The sequence below is a fragment of the Azolla caroliniana genome, unplaced genomic scaffold (assembly GCF_043228905.1).
Source record: "Azolla caroliniana isolate FFs.n. ecotype wild unplaced genomic scaffold, voAzoCaro1.0.p SCAF_17, whole genome shotgun sequence".
NCBI classification, from domain to species: Eukaryota; Viridiplantae; Streptophyta; class Polypodiopsida; order Salviniales; family Salviniaceae; genus Azolla; species Azolla caroliniana.
This window is the reverse complement of record NW_028230452.1, coordinates 4,147,920-4,164,914: the sequence shown is the minus strand read 5'-3', so window position 1 is coordinate 4,164,914 and position 16,995 is coordinate 4,147,920. Positions and strand designations below refer to the sequence as shown.

Here is a 16,995-nt window from a genome sequence, read left to right as displayed (position 1 = left end):
ACACCCTCAAATTTAGTCTTCGTGTGATGGCCTTGTCTCCATCGAAGTGTGGATGTGTACGAAGAAGAGATGGTGGAGACAATTGTAACCAACTTCACACAATGATTCAAAACATTGACATTCACTTTCATCAAAGAAAATTTGTCATCATTTTTTTGTTTCCAATCAATGTTGTTGGTAGAAGAAAATAATGTTGACATGAGAGCTCAACCTTTGAAAGTTAAATTCTCTACGCACACTTAGACAATGATCGCAACCATGGAAGAGGAAGAAGATTGGGTAGTAGCTATGAAGTGTTTGTGCACTTTGTGCAAGCATGCATGGGGCCTCTATCTATAAGTGGTGATTGAGAGACAAAATGTGATGTTGATCTAGATACACAAACATGCATGAATGAACCCGAACCTTTTTTTTTTTAATAATCAATGAGTGATTTCAATTTGCGAGTTCTCTTTCTTCCTTGTGATTGTAAGTAAATTATTTAAGCATGTAACTTCACTTTTTATTATTTATAATTATCCATATATATATATATATATAGCAATGTTGTGCAAAGGGGAGATGTATATGATTTGGTGAAGCAACCCTACCAAACAAAGCATAACGTTGGTATTGTGGGAAGCCCCACCATGTTGAGATGGATTGTCATGAGAAAAAGAGTGATGCCGCCAATATTTGGCAACTCACACAACTAAGCCACCAACATCAACCACAATGGACATGATGCAAGATGATTATGATATAATCCATAAGGCAATTTTGAATGTCAACAAGAACTAGCGGAAGTGGGTAATGCATGGTTTGTCTACTTGGGCACATACAACCACATGACATTGGTTAGTTTCACAACTTGTAGACACACATGTGATCCAACTATGTGAAGGTGGGTGATTACACCACACACATGGTTTGCCATATCAAATATGCCTTGTTCAAAATGATATAAGACATCAAAATTGCATTAAGAAAGTCTTGTATGTTGCCACTCTTGCAAATAACTTAGAATCATCCAAAGTAATTGCGGAGCCATGCATCCAAGCCCAATCCCACAGTCATGGATGCTTCATCAAATATACTTGAGGGACAAGGGCCAACTAGTCACTCACAAGAGAAGAGAAGAGAGAATGTTCATTGTTGATGACAATATGGTGAAATTTGTGTTTTTTGTCAATGGGCAAAAGGCATGTCCAATGTCTAAGATGGTGAAAACAAATCAAACACACGAAGATGCCAAAGTTTTGGATGATAAAACAAGACAAGTTATGTGTGGGCTAATTTCAAACTTCAAGGGCATGGGTTGAGCAACATAGGTAAAGCATGCTAAATTAGGAAGCAATGCATACACACATTCCAATTTATTTGAATGAGAGTAGGGAACTCATAGACTTCATCCATTTGTATGTAGAAGGGCTTGCACAAACCACAACACTTGGGAGATGTAGGTACTATGTTACCTTCATCAATGACCACTCTTCTGGCACATGGATCTCCTTGACGAGTGCCAATAGTGAAGTTTTTGTTCACTTTAAAAGTTCAAAAATCTTGTGGAGAAAGATACAATTGGAAGATTCAATGTCTTTGATTCGACCAAGGCGGAGAATACTTTCTAATGAATTCACAACATACCTTCAATGAGCGAGGGTATGTGAAAATTTCACTTGTCAATAAATGATGCAGCAAAATGGAATAGAGGAGAAAAGCAAGCATCACATCACAAGAAGTGGCCCATGCCTTGATCAATAAAAATAACACACCACAATCATGTTGGGTGGAAATGATGTCCCGATTTACATCATGAATAGATGCTTGATCGTAGTAGTATGCGAAGTAACTCCAATCTCCCATGACCGTGTCAATAGAAGGATGGTGAACATTGGTCCTTGACTAAAATGATGATACAACATAATTGAGCTTGATGGGGTATGTTCAGATAACAACCTCGAACCATACACATGATGTGTGAACACGCGCATGTTGGAGCACATGTGTACATCAAAGACCACCTCCCTTCATACCTTTGGTTATTAGGATGCAACCAACCTTTTATATGCAAAGGGAATAATGATTGTATTCAATGTAAATCATAGGCTTCCACATATGTTGCTAGAAGTAGAAAAAGTGAAATGCATCATTTGCGGATTGCTTGAACCCATCACCAAATGGATTCCTTGAGACTAATTATCTATCTTCATTGGTATGGACCACAAGAAATATAGATATGAATTGCAATGAAGAATATGCTAGCCTCATGGGCATACATGTAACCAAAGCAATCAACAACCATTCACATGATATGAAGGAACTCATTATGTTAATATGAACAAATCATTAGATATATATATATATATATATATAGGAAATTGGTAAATTCACAGTTTTTTCCGTATTTTCATAGTTTTTTTTTAGTTCAGAAATAGGATTATTTGCACTACAAATGATAGCCAGATTCCATCCCCCCCAAAAAACTGTGAATTTACCAATTTCCTTAATTAATAGATGGTAATAAAACTAGTTTGAGCTATCAAAAAATCGATGGCCAATATAAAAAATAAAAATATGGAAATTGGTAAATTCACAGTTTTTTCCGTATTTTCACAGTTTTTTGGGGGGGATGGAATTTGGCTATCATTTATAGTGCAAATAATCATGTTTCTGAACTAAAAAAAAAACTGTGAAAATACGAAAAAAACTGTGAATTTACCAATTTCCATTAATTAATACATAATATTTCATAGTTTCATGTATTGTAACATTTCATGCTTTAGTTACCACGACACTCCTTGCCATGCATGATGATGGCACACATGCATGACCACAAAGTACAAAATATGCATAGCACGACGATGTATTAAATGTGGAGAAGACATTGTCTTTATAATAATGTCCATGTTGGTTGAACTCTAGTATTTTGTGCATCCTTGTAAACATTGTCCTCGTTGGTTGAACTCTAGTATTTTATGCATCCTCGTAAACATTGTCCATGTTGGTTCAACTCTAATATTTTGTGCATCATTGTAAATATGTATTGTCTTCTTGTTTGTAATATAAAATCCTTATTTTCTTACTTTCTTATTTTCTTATTTGAACCTTGTCGTCTTACATATCTCTATTCCAATTCAGTCTATTTATTTGCTTCAACCCATGACAATATATTTTCGTTATTACAATTTACACGACACACATGCGTTCACATTCACAACCGTGGATATCTATTGTCCAAATTTAATTGAGAACAAGAGTGTAGCACATGGGATGATGATGATGAAGGGATCGCCGTGTTGGTAATTACAAAGAGTTAGCATTCCACTTACAATTCAATGTTCTTCATGTGCTTGAAACTTGGTTATGACATGGCATTAAAGCACTCCCTTTATTTGTATGGACACCATCATGTAGTAGAGAAGATTATAGTTCCTCGTACAAAAGGAGTTACCCATGTTTTTCTCAATCATTATGTTGCCACTAAACGGAGATATTGCAATCAACTTAGCCTCTTCTTTCATTTGGGGATCAAAGAGGTGTGAGGTGAAGTTCATGCTTAAACTTAATATTGGAACTTTGTCTAGGTGCAACATTATTTACGCATCATGTCCATTTATGGGGTTTTTGGAAACACTATAGAGGATATTATTGTTGCAAGGTCCTTTGCCTATACAAACCAAAGAGAAATCATGGGTTGATTGACATTCATTTACATGGTCATACTTAGTTTAAACAAGTGATTGCACCATGATTGGCCCTCTTCAATGGTTATCACATAAGGTACCCGCTAGCCTAGAGGTGGGAAAGAGAGCATATTATGCATTGGAGAATACATGTAGTCATCGAGGAATTAAGTGATTGATCCTCAAAAAATGCATTTTTGACACTTTGGTGACACTTAGTGCTTCTTTATGGGACAGATGCATCCCTAAGTTCACTTGGGAAAATTTTGAAAATGTCCAAAAAAAAATTATTTCAAAAGTTCTCAAAGCCAATAAACAAATGTCATACACACTCATACTTGTTGGGATGGAATTACTTCCCATTGAGATCATGACCACCATACCATTTGAACCATTGCTTTTGTGCGACTTAATTAACACACTACAATGTAAGATGGGGCGTTAGGGCACAAGTGATGAGAATAGTCGAGTATGCATATTTTGTCATAAACAAGTTTGGGAGTTAATCGCAAATTGATACAATGCTCTACCTTTGATCATCACACTTTGATACAACGCTCCACTTTTATGCATTCCACACATCTTTGTCCAAACCAAATCCTTGCATGAATGACTTTCAAATTCATAGTGTGCATTCTCAATTGCAATATTTATTAGCAAAGTACTTTTGAACATTAAGAAATGTTATTGACTTTCACGTGTATTACGTGTAAATGTTATATTTTTTGTCTCATAAGTCATATTTCTCTCTAAAGATGATACAAAATCTCTCTCTTCACCCCAACTAACCAATCACGATAGAAAGTGGTATGTCTTCCACGTAGATAGCTTATTTCGAGTGAAACCCACATACATAAAGTTGGAGGTTCGTAAACAAGGAAAATATAGTTTTAATGGATATTTTGAAATGTTAGATTTATGGTTGGACGAGAAGACATAAGCGGCAACTTCTCTTCATGTCCTTAGCAATGCCAGTGTCCATTTGAAAATGAAGGAGGCGAACAGAGACTGTAAATACACCACACATCTTACTTATCATCTTCTCATGTGCAAAGATAACATGTCGTATATAATTCTAATCAACAAGGAAGAGCGTGCATTCAAACCGCCAAAGTCCATATGAAAACGAAGGAGGTGATGGGAGTCTGTCAATACACCGCACATCTTCCTTATCATCCTCGCATGCATCAATATACAAGTCGTACATAATTCTACTTGAGAGGGAAGTGTGCGCATTCAAACTGCCAAAGTCCATCTGAAAACAGAGGGGCGAAGGGAAGGGAGACCATCAATACACCACACATTTTCCTTATCATCCTCTCATGACACATATTTCTACTCAAGAGGGAAGGGTGTGCCATTTAGACTGCCAAAGTCCATCTGAAAACAAAGGAGGTGAAGGAGACTGTCAATATACCATGCATCTTCCTGATCATCCTCTCATGCATCAACATAACAAGCCAGATGTAATTCAAATTGAGAGGGAAGGGTGTGCCATTCAGACAGCCAAAGTTCATTTGAAAACGGAAGAGGTGAAGGGAGACTGTCAATACATCACGAATCGTCCTGATCACCCTCTCATGCATCAACATAACAAAGGCAGATGTAATTCGAATCGAGAGGGAAGGGTGTGCGCCATTGAGACTTGCCAAAGTCCATCTGAAAATAGAGGAGGTGAAGGCCAAATTGTTGATACACCACGCATCTGATCGATCATCCTCTCATGCATCAACATAACATGCTGGGCATAATTCGAGCCGAGAGGGAAGAGTGTGCCATTCGGTCCATACGTGCACGGAAACGGAAAAGAAAAGACCGATGCTCACGAATGTATTGTACAGAACAAAACAAAGAGGAATGCATATGTATTTGACCGATTGGAGTTTACCTGAGAACCAACCCCAACCCCACTAAAGGAAACCTATCATGCCTGATCATGTCAATGCATGCATCCATATGTGCGTGTGTGTGTTCAAGTAACTAGGTGGACAAAACAGAAAATTTGATGGCAAGCTTCTCGTGTCAACCGTCGCCGTCATCATCGCCGTCACCGTCACTGTCACCGTCACCGTCATCGTCATCGTCATCGTGTCGTCGCCGTCGTCATCGTCATTTAAACAGAGAGAACTTCTTCTTCTTCTTCTTCATCTTCCTCCTGCGCTTCCTCTCAGACCATGTATCCTCCTCCCCTCCCGCCATCGCCCGCAGAGGAAGCCCCTGACCATGGAGCCCCACCAAACCTGACCCCCCAGCTGAACTCATTGCGAGAAGCTCGGCACAAGGTCCAGGAGGAGATCGTCTCTCTCAAGCAGCAGATTGGCGGTGTACGCGTAACGGAAGAAGAAGGTATGGATTCTGATCAGAACAGGCCTTCCTCTGCCAACGATGATTCGAACGGAAGTGTAGGTTTCCACGAGAATGTTCTGAATGAGAAACAGATCGCTGTCGAGACGAGGCTGTATTCTCTGTGTTTCGACGCAGAACAGTTGAAAGTTGAGGAAGAAGATCTTTTGAATGAAATGAGAAATGAAGGAAGAGCGGGGGTACTGGGGGAGAAAAATGTTTCTGATGCTGAAGCTTCTTCAGCTTGGGCGGATAGTGAAACGAAGACATTGGATGGATTCCATGATACATCGGAGTCCTTAGAAGAAGAAGAAGCAGAAGGAGAAGGAACTGGCGAAGAAGAAAGTCTCGTTATGGACGTGATGGATTTAGAAGGTCAAGCCCTTGCCATGGTGGATCTAGAAACCAAACTTGATGCCCACAGAAAAGAAGATCAAGCCAGGGCCATGGGGAATCTAGAAAGCCTTGAAGAGGATCACGTTCAAGCCATGTCCACGGAGAATTTTGAAAGTCCTGAAAGAGAACAAGAACAAGAAGGTCAAATCATGGTCACTGTGGATTTAAGAAGCAAAGAAAAAGACGAAATGTTCCAAGAAGAAGAAGAAAAAGAAATCCAAAAGGTTCCAGTCAGCCTTGAAGAAGACGAAGAAGAAACACAAAGAGGTGAAGTCAGCCTTGTAAAAGAAGAAGAAGAACAAACACAAAGAGGTCAAGTCAACCTTGAAGAAGAAAAATGTGGAGGACAAGGAGAAGAACAAAGAGGGCAAGTGAGCATTGAAGAAGAGGAACAACAACAAAGAGGTCAAAACAGCCTTGAAGACGAAGATGAAGGTCAAGTGTGTCAAGCTATGACCATAGTGGGTTCAGAGCACCATACATATGATTCTGTGAGAAGCACTGGTGAGGCTACATTGAAGGTCAATGGAGACCACTTAGAGGATGCGCAAGAGAATGAGGAAAGAGTAGATCAAGAGCATCATATGCATGAACTTGAAAGCCGAATTTCTGAGCTTTTCGAGCAGAAAGCAAGGCTAGAAACTGCAAATGCAGATCTACATAATGCAGTGCTTAAGTTAAGATGCGGTGGTCAGAATGAGGAGGAAACACAAAGGCTTATTAGAATCAAGGAAGATATTAAGAAATTAGAGGGGTTTCTTGAGGAGGCCAAGGAGAAGGCCATGGCTTTGGCAAACAAAGAAAAAGGGTTGAAGACGAAAATACAAGAGCTTTCTGTTATTTCAGATGGATCAAAAAGAGGAGGAGTTGGTTTTCCATCAACACTTGTTATCTCTGGAAGCACCATTGTCATAGTTGGACTCCTTGTTTTGTTTTGGCATTCTAGATCAAGGTCAGTATAGTGTGCAAACAATGCTGTAGTTGAGGTATCCTATATTTGTTTTCAATGATCATTGGGTAAGTTCGACTCTTCCCATAAAGACAGTAATTAGTCAATGGTTTTTTTTTATGTATACTTTTTTTGGTGTACATACATACACATGTCATCATTTGCTTGTCTCAGAATAAACATTGATACTGTTTCTCCTTAGTTTTTACCAAGTGTCTCACTCTTAATGCTCTTTTGTTGATGAATTAGATTGGTTTGATGTTTGGCATGGAAACTGGATATTGATAATTCATATGGTAGAGTGTTTTATACCATATCTTAAAGTGGAATGCAATGTGATCGTGTTTAGGAGTTGCAAAACCAACCTGATAAAGAGGAAATGCTAAGATGTGGACACACAATGGCGTAAATATTGATGCACAGATATCAAAGTGATGTGATGAATGAATGTCAATATGTGGTGCAACCAAGAAAGAAGCACAATAGTTTGTGCACATATACAAGTTAATCTAGGCATGGGTCACACAAGTTGGACATGGATAGACCAAAGGAAGAGACTTGGAAGCTTGTTGGATATGCATTTGTCAAAAAACAATGTGCTTGAAAAAGTAATGTATAGGATTGACATACAATTACACATGTTTTGGTATCATATGGGATAACTCAAGCTTTCAAATGGAATAGAATTTGATATGCTAGTATTGGGCAGAGAAGATATAGAACTGTTTGTAATGATGCGTACTATCAAAGTGCTCCAACATGGAGAATTGATTAAGCAACACCAAGCAAGTTTGAAATGGCACTACAGGGTTTTGGGTTTGACATTCTCACCTTAATGGTTTGATGAAGGATAGTCCCAAGAAAGGAGAAATATTATATTGCTTTGTTGTCGTCCCTCTACCATGAGTGACCACATTATCACCTTAGAGCTTGGATGGATGGGAGTGTCAAGAAAAGAGAAACATTACATTGCTTTGTTGTTGATGTTCTACCTTGAGTCAGCATATAATATATAATTCATCGATTGTTGTCACCAAAAAAGCCCTAGACTTGCAACTCTCTCTCGGATAAATATGACCAAATTGACCACGATGGAGAGTTATAAAACTCTCCCATGTGAACCGCATTGGATGAGATAGGAGAAGATGCAAAACACTTTCTTGATATATTTTGTATTGAAATCCATAACATGGTCGTTTTGTAAATAATGAAGAGAATATATGGATTGAATGCTTCTACAACGAACACCATTACATTTTTCTCCCGATTCTAGTTCCTCAAAACTCATAGATATTACTAATGGTCGATTTTAACTTTACGATTGTGTAATCTTAGTCATGTTGAAGAAAAAATTAATTCACTCAAATTATTGCTATATTTGTGTTCATTTCTTCTATTATGTTTGTTGCCTCGAGAAACTCTTACCTTTGGGAGAATGTGGTTTCCCCATGAGGATTTAGGCACAAACTATGTGAAAACAAATGCAAATTGACCTTCTTATGCACACAAACTTCAACCATTTGAAAGAGCATATTGATGATGATGCTATTTGGGATTACACAACTCTTAGTCACACTCTTGTTTGTTTTGCATTGTAATTATGGAACTATTATAGTGGGTGAGTTTTATAATGGGGGAGTAGCTAACGTGAATGTACATATGTTAACCGTACTCAAGGAGTCTATTAGGTCCAAGACAGGTTCATATAGCTAGTGGACAATTATCCGATCGACCATGGTTTGTAATCGCACCATCTATAATTCATATGTGTGCACGTCTCCTCCTTCAAAGTTCATAACATGGTTTTCACCTTATGTTGTAATAACGATGAATGTCATTTTCATAATAGGGTACCACCAAATTAGGTAGTGTGGAGCGCCACATCTCTTTGAGCTCGTTGGGGCAAATGACATTATGGTTTCTCGAAAGCCCTGTGGGTATAGGTAGGTGGAACGTGCCGGAAAGAACCAACATAAAATAATGAGCACACGATAAGATTGACGAGAACTGGAATCCGAACCCGAGAATATGAGGTTTGTATGTATGTAAATCATGGCCTGCCTGAGAGACTTGATATACCAGTACCATTCATATATGTATAATGTATGTATACACAATCATTCATATAAGAAGCACAAGCACAAACACACAGAGAAAATTTGAAGCATGGAATGGAGATGGTATGTGTGTGGATGGGGATGATGACTAATGACTGATGACTGATGATGGATAAGACCACACCCACACCCACACAAACACACACAGAAAGTGAGACTTCCAGAAGCAGAGGCAGAGGCAGAGGCAGATACAGAGAGAAGGCTGAGCTGGTAACAACATTACAGAAGGAAGGGGCTTGACATCGAGCCCCTGTTTTTGCTGCAATTCTTGCCTAGCCATGGAGATATCCTCACTCATTGTTCCTTGCTCTTCTTCTTCTTCTTCTTCTTGTCCTCCTCCCCTCTGCTCCACTGAAGCTTCGGCTTCGAGCCAGGTGAAGAATGCACTCCGGCGCAGCTGCGGCACCGCGACGATGAGACTGACCACGACAACTCGTTCTCTTCGTCACAATCTCCATTGCAATACCAACAATCCGCATGTTTTCCGCTGCGTAAGCATGGCTTCAGGTAATGCCGCCACCATGGTGTCTCCTCTTCCTCCTCCCCCTGGAGAAACCACAGAACAGGTCTTTGACCCTGCGGCTCCGCCCCCTTTCACTCTGGCGGACATCCGCGCAGCCATCCCCAAACATTGTTGGGTGAAGGATCCATGGAGATCAGTGGGCTATGTTATCAGAGATGTGGTAGTGGTGGCCTGCCTTGCCGCTGGAGCAGCCTTTCTCGACAATTGGCTCGTATGGCCCCTTTATTGGTTCGCCCAAGGCACCATGTTTTGGGCGCTTTTCGTCCTCGGCCATGATTGGTACACACATCCCTTTTTCTCTTCTTCCATCTTTCAAAGTCTTAATCATTGTTCTACGGTTTATCACAATGCTTCTTGTTATTTTCTTTCATTGCCAAACCTTAATGCTTTGCTTTGCCATCGCATGTTTTTTTGTTCTCTATGACATGATTATTGGGTTTTGTTTTAGGTTCTTCTTATTTCTCTGGGAGACCTTAATTATGTCTCATTTGTTATTTTAAAACTTCAAATTTGTATGGGATTGGCTATTTCTTTTTGTTGTTTCTCCATGCCAAGCTGCAGAATTGGTTCAATTTTTCGTGATCGGTATTGTTTATGTGTTTCTAGTTCTTGTTTCTGCGTTTGTCATTCCGTAGATCATTGTTTAATTTGTTCTTTGTTCTTCTTTCCAAAGCTTAATTTCTCGTTCCATAGAATCATTGTTTCTTCTTTATCTGCAAATACCTAGTTTTTCCCATGATTTGTACGTTTTTAGAATGACTTTTTTCTGCTAAACAATAAAATTTCCCATGATTAAGTAGAATTTTATTTTCATTCGTCTTCCTAAACTTTAACGCTGTTAGTGATTAGTATATTTCTTATTATTTATTTATTTTTTCACCTTTTCCTTCTCTCTTCTTTTTATGCGAAGCCCTTTTTGTTTTCATAATCGGTAAGATTTTTGTTCATTTCATTCGTTTGCTTCATACTAAACCTGAACCCTTAAAAACTGTCATTTATTCTTCTTCTTTCTTCCCTTTCTCTTTCTTCACGCTAAACCCTAACCCTCATAAAAGCATTCATACTCATGGTCTTTTGCAGTGGACATGGAAGCTTCTCCAACAACAAAGCGCTCAATAATGTCATTGGGCATCTCACACATTCTTCCATACTGGTGCCCTACCATGGATGGTAAGACACATTCCCTGTCTCTCATAATTTCTGTAATTGTTGTCTATACCCCTGGTTTTGTTCCATGATATTAAAAAAAGTGCCCTGGATATTATGCCCCCATTGCCGGGTGTAACATCAAAATATCCGTCGTCAAACCGGGGTAAGGGTTATAGTTGGTGCCAATGTATCTTTAATGACACCTCTAATTCATAATCGAATGTGATAATGTCTATCCATTCTCGGTCAAGTGAAAGGGCTATGGAAATGTGGGTGACTCCTGTCGTTGAAAAAGGAAGTGCCGATTGTCTATTCTTTTGGCACGTACAGAAGAATAATCTCTTGTGGAGAATACAAATGGATCAGCACAATCAGATGCTTTTCTTATTTCATACCTTAATATGCAGTAAAAAGTGAAAAAAAACATGTGCAAGCTTATTGGTGTGAGGATTTTATTAGGCAACTTAATTATGTCATTGTGTATCTTAATAGTAAACTAGTTACATGATTACAAAGTAATTAATCATAGCTCAACCTAATTAGATTATAGAGCAGCCTCCTAATTCGGGTGACCTGACAAGATCAACCTTTTTTGGTTTATTATGATGCAACCTAATCCGTGGGAACTCTAGTTAAGCTGCACTATAATCTAATAATACAATAATCGAGTTCATTTATATAATAATTTTGCTGGGTTAATATGTTATTCATAATTATTAGTTTGATCTAAGTAGGTTGCTCTGGCTTGGTTGCATGATATAGTCCAACTAGCTTGCCCTTTGCGTCATAATCTAATTAGGTTACCATGCCATGAAAAGTTTTCTTTAGTCTTTCTATGATTTTTACATTGGATGATTTTCATAGTATGAAAAGCTATGCCATGGGGTATAAACTGATATTTTACCAAAATAATATGCACGCTTGCCTTTTCTATCTCTGTAGAATGGTCTTAAAAAATCTTTCTATACCACTAATGTGCAATGTTTACGTATGTACGAGTCAAACTAAGAGTCATGGGCCACTCAACATTTTATAGCATACGAAAGAAAAGTACTTAAATTCTCATCTTGCATACAATAAATATAGGCCCAATTCAGCTGACTGCCTCTAGTGTTGATGTCACACAAACATGGTTCGAGCAAACGAGTGAGAAAGTGCACCGCAAATGATGGAACCCAAGCAACAGCAAGAAATTGCAAGATTCTTTTCAACAACCTACATGAACATAATGTATTTTGTGAAATGTTGGGGTGTACTTAAGTTTTCCATTGGGTTGTCCTTCCTACATATTTGTGACCAATATTTTGTGCCATGCATCAATATGGATTCTCATTGTGTGAGCATGGATTGGCTTCCTTCCCTCTACATCTGAAGATATTGCAAGTTAGCCTAAAAATGGTGCCCTCTTTTCCAATGTCTTGTTCAATTTTAAGATCTTAATATAAAACTATTACAATGTATTCGGATGCCTGTATAAACTGACTGACCCATTTATGGTTACATGTTTACTAGTGACACAAATTACTAGCTGAAAAGGGGGGTTAAGAAAACCCTTTTCTATTGAATATCGTGACATTAAGTTTAGTTTGGCTTGTTTTCTTCAGGAGGATAAGCCATAGAACCCACCATCAGAACCATGGCCATGTGGAAAATGATGAATCTTGGCATCCGGCAAGTTTGTCTGTCTACTCTTTACTGTCTCTGTAGCACATCCAATCATTGTGTTTATCATTGTGTTTTTTTTTTTTGTAGATCCCTGAGAAGCTATACCGAAGCCTTGATGATCTTGGCCGCAAAGGCAGGTTCTCTCTGTGGTCAATGCTCGCTTATCCGTTCTACTTGGTTGGTTGGATTTTTACAATTTTTAATGAATAAACAGTAAAACATTTAAAAAGATGCCTTAGGTTTACTAACTTTTATTTTCACTCTTTAAAGTGGGCAAGAAGCCCTGGGAAACAAGGGAGCCATTATGATCCTGGCAGCCCGTTATTCGTTCCTAATGAGAGAAATGAGGTTCTGACCTCTACAGCTTGTTGGTTTACAATGATGGCTCTGCTCGTGGGCCTCACGGTTGCCATAGGACCACTTTGGATGCTCAAACTATATGTCGTTCCTTACTGGGTGAGTGACTATATCTGAAACCTAAATATGATGTGCATTTAAGGCCTACATAAAAAGAAAACCCTTACTTGTAGATTTTTTCATGAACTCTTTCTTGGGTCAACTTGTTTATGCCCCTCTAAATGGCACATTTATGTATGCAAATATGAGCTCAAAAGGCAATTATGTTAAGCACAGTATGTTATTGCTAGAGATATTTATGAATTATCCATGAAAATGATCTTTCTGCCATTTGTTTGCTCAGTCCTTTGTTGTGTGGCTCGATGTTGTCACCTATCTTCATCACCATGGATATGATAAAAAGGTTCCATGGTACAGAGGAGAGGTAAGTGTCAGTTGCTTATTGTTATTTATATACATACATAGCCTTAATTAGTAATAAATTACAGGGGCTGGAGATAGACCCCTTAGCTATCTGCATGTCGATTGGTCATGTATGCATGCAATGACTCATCGATGGAATTTTAGGAATGGAACTACATGCGAGGAGGCCTTTCTACGATCGATCGAGACTATGGTTGGTTCAACAATATACATCACGATATTGGGACTCATGTTGTTCACCATTTATTCCCTCAAATACCCCATTATCATCTAATTGAAGCAGTAAGTTTAATATGCATATCCTTTGTCTCTTTTCCTTTTGTGATTTGTCCTTTCTTTTTCATATCGGTTTTTCATGTGCCATGATGTGCCTAATATCCATGTCATTTGTTTCGGACAGACTGAAGCTGTCAAGCCAGTGCTAGGGGAGTATTATAGAGAGCCCGACAAATCTCAGCCATTCCCAGCTCATCTATGGAAGATTTTGCTGAAGAGCTTATCAGAAGATCACTTTGTGAGTGATGATGGAGATGTTGTGTTCTATCAGAGGGATTCCAAACACTCGATTGTATAATTCAGAAGAAGATATTTGTCTCTCAACCCCAATGAAGCATTGTCATTGAACCAGTATGAGATGGAGTCTTCATTGTAAATTTACCACCATTATTTTTCATGTGCAAACACAGTGTTTGTCGTCGAAGCTGCTCGTAACCGAGTCTTCGTTGTAATTTTATCCCCATTATTTTGTATGTGCTTGTTTGGAATACCCTCTTACAGAGTAAATTCTTCTTCTTATCTGTAAAGGAAGGAACTTCCAGAAGCACAAAAACATATTATCAATTGAAGCAGCCATTGACATGTTTGAAATGAGAAATTATAAAATCAACATCTTGATTAATTGCTTTACTCTTTATCCGTAGTTAATGGCATATTACCTGTGTCTTGAATTTCATTTTCCAAAGCTTATGAAGCTCATTGTGCATATTTCCATTGCTAATGGAAGGCACTGTGCATGAAGAAGCATAATGTGGAGACTCCGATGTTGGAGACTCAGGCCTAAGAATAGTGTTTAATATTGACAAAATTTAGCTTTATCACACACCCTAATGATCTGTGCCACAAGTAATGGGGAAAGGTATGCATCTTATATGTTTTGAAACCCTCCGAATGTAGCTAGGCTCTGTATGACTTTTGGTAATTTTGACAATCAATCCATTGTGTTATTGTCAAACCAAATTGTGAAGTCCATTATTGTAATATTTTTTACTCTTGTTTGAATATGCATTGTTGAAATGCCCCTTAATCCAACATTCATGTAATTGCCAATGTCTAGTCAATTAAATGCCGTAATTTCTAGTACCTCATGAATGAAGGATGACCCACATGAAGAAGGGTTGTTTTAAGGGAATGTTATAATACCAAAGTTTTCTCTATCTTGGCATGGACATGCCCAATCCATCTCGACTCTTGCCTTGCTTTTTGTGTGAGTAGGTACACACTCTCTTCTCCATTATTCCACCATGAGTTGTGTCATTATTGTGGATTAATGTCCCATTCATTTCAACTTCATTGGTTGTTTTACATGTATTGTCACATAGGTCCCTTATTGCATTATCATTTGATGTCATTTCATCCTCTTCCATAAAAGCGTGGGTGTGTAGGAGGTTGGTCAACTTGGGGTGGATTGTAAGGCGTAGGAATTTAGTGTTGTGTATGAACAATTGAACCCAAACATCCTATTCTCATATGTATCCATTCTCCTTGAAATAACTTGAATTTTTTGTCCATGTATTGATCCAACAATACATAATGGAAACTTTGACATGTCTTTTGGTGGTCCTCATCTTAAATTGCAATTAATCAAGTCCTCATGTGGTAAGTCATTGTCGAGGAGTGAGGTAATTGTGATTTTCTAGCATCCTCTGTGTATCAAAAACTTTGAAGAATGTATTCCCATTTCAATCTATGGCATGATTGGTTTCATAAGAGCCCTTTCTATAGTTCATCACCAATTCAACTAATTATTTATGGGTTTAGCCAAGATCTCGTGTGTACTTAATGATTAGTGTATAAACCTCCGCTGACATCATTCATTAAATTTGAGTGCACTCAAGGAAGGCATTCCACAATTGACTAACATCTTCATACTGTATTTACCAATGTCGTAGGTGGAGAAGAACAAAAGGCTCACTTTTGAGCCATTAGAAAAGTTATAGGGTGATATATGTTTGGTGTATTACAAGTCACAACAAAATGTGTTCTTCTAGATATATTTCATGTGTGTGAATGTGTGCGTGGGAGTATAAGAAGAAAGGTATATATAGTTCCCACTCCAATGGAAGGAATATATCTGGGTTTAACTAGGAGGTTGTACTTATAAAGCCATGAAGTATCATTGAAAGCTCGTGGCTCCATAAATCAATAATTGGAACCTTTTTAAAGTGCGCAATTAAATGGGCTTGTCATCTAAAAAGAATTTGAATTTTGAAATATGCCAAGTTCTCTAAGGTTAGGCTCCGGATCATCTTTTCTTACTTATACGAGAAGCGTCGTGGGGATATATGCTTTCATCGACAATGCTAATATCCTCGAATCACGTCAGATGACCTTCAAAGGCACAAAATAAAGCTACTTTCTTATTCTTGTGACGTGAGAGAGTAAACATAAACCTCGATGATATGACTTTGGAAGTTCGTGAACTCGTTCTCATCCATGAATTCCTACCAATATATCCCCAAATCTTTTTATGGTGATGGAAAGAAGAATAAGATTCCCCAAGGTTATACGAGATGTAAGCTAAGACCTAAGACAAGTGAATGTACATGTATTTACCTTTCTTGTGTTATTGTATTCTGTACATGCACACACGTAGACATTCATTATAGTGAATGTTTACATTAATGTTTTGGATTTGTTTTCCTTCTTGGAATGTTTGGTGCAACAACACAATGATTGGGTTAATAAAATGGTCGTGCAAATTAAATTGGTGTGGAGTTGTTTAGTTTCAAAGTGACAAGAAGTAGGCGTCAACAAATGTCAAACTATGGTCTTTTTAATCACATTAAGAGTTGAGGACTTCTTTTTAAGCATGTGACATAAAAAATTGATTGCTTCCCTCTTCTTTAAGAAATGTTTGCTTTTACCATGTAAGTGTGGGGTCCTTCACTTGGCTCGTTACTCGTCTCATAACTAAAAGTTATGATTTGAGTGAACATTACCTCTATGTTATGATTATTAACATTTTGATCACTCTTACTCTTTCTTGTCACTTTGAATATGACTTCTCGAAAAAAAAACATTTTCGTATGCATGGCCACATGCGTCTTGGTATGTTCCAAGCTCCAAATTTAGGATTTGACAAATTTTGTGATGCATGAATGATTTATTTTACAAACCACATAAAGGAAT

General features: G+C 38.1%; 2 protein-coding genes across 2 annotated transcripts; both read left to right on the top strand.

Annotated features, from left to right (window-relative positions):
• Nucleotides 1–5,813: 5,813 nt before the first annotated feature.
• LOC147852902 (uncharacterized) lies at nucleotides 5,814–7,554 on the top strand. Its single transcript, XM_087333443.1, has 2 exons — nucleotides 5,814–6,383; nucleotides 6,441–7,554. The coding sequence occupies exons 1-2, from the start codon at nucleotides 5,840–5,842 to the stop codon at nucleotides 7,364–7,366; spliced, it is 1,470 nt and encodes a 489-aa protein (XP_087189569.1). The 5' UTR covers nucleotides 5,814–5,839; the 3' UTR covers nucleotides 7,367–7,554.
• A 2,180-nt stretch (nucleotides 7,555–9,734) lies between these two features.
• Nucleotides 9,735–14,485, top strand: LOC147852901 (omega-3 fatty acid desaturase, chloroplastic-like). Its single transcript, XM_087333435.1, has 8 exons — nucleotides 9,735–10,272; nucleotides 11,074–11,163; nucleotides 12,747–12,813; nucleotides 12,895–12,984; nucleotides 13,078–13,263; nucleotides 13,508–13,588; nucleotides 13,732–13,869; nucleotides 13,988–14,485. The coding sequence occupies exons 1-8, from the start codon at nucleotides 9,749–9,751 to the stop codon at nucleotides 14,159–14,161; spliced, it is 1,350 nt and encodes a 449-aa protein (XP_087189561.1). The 5' UTR covers nucleotides 9,735–9,748; the 3' UTR covers nucleotides 14,162–14,485.
• Nucleotides 14,486–16,995: the final 2,510 nt, after the last annotated feature.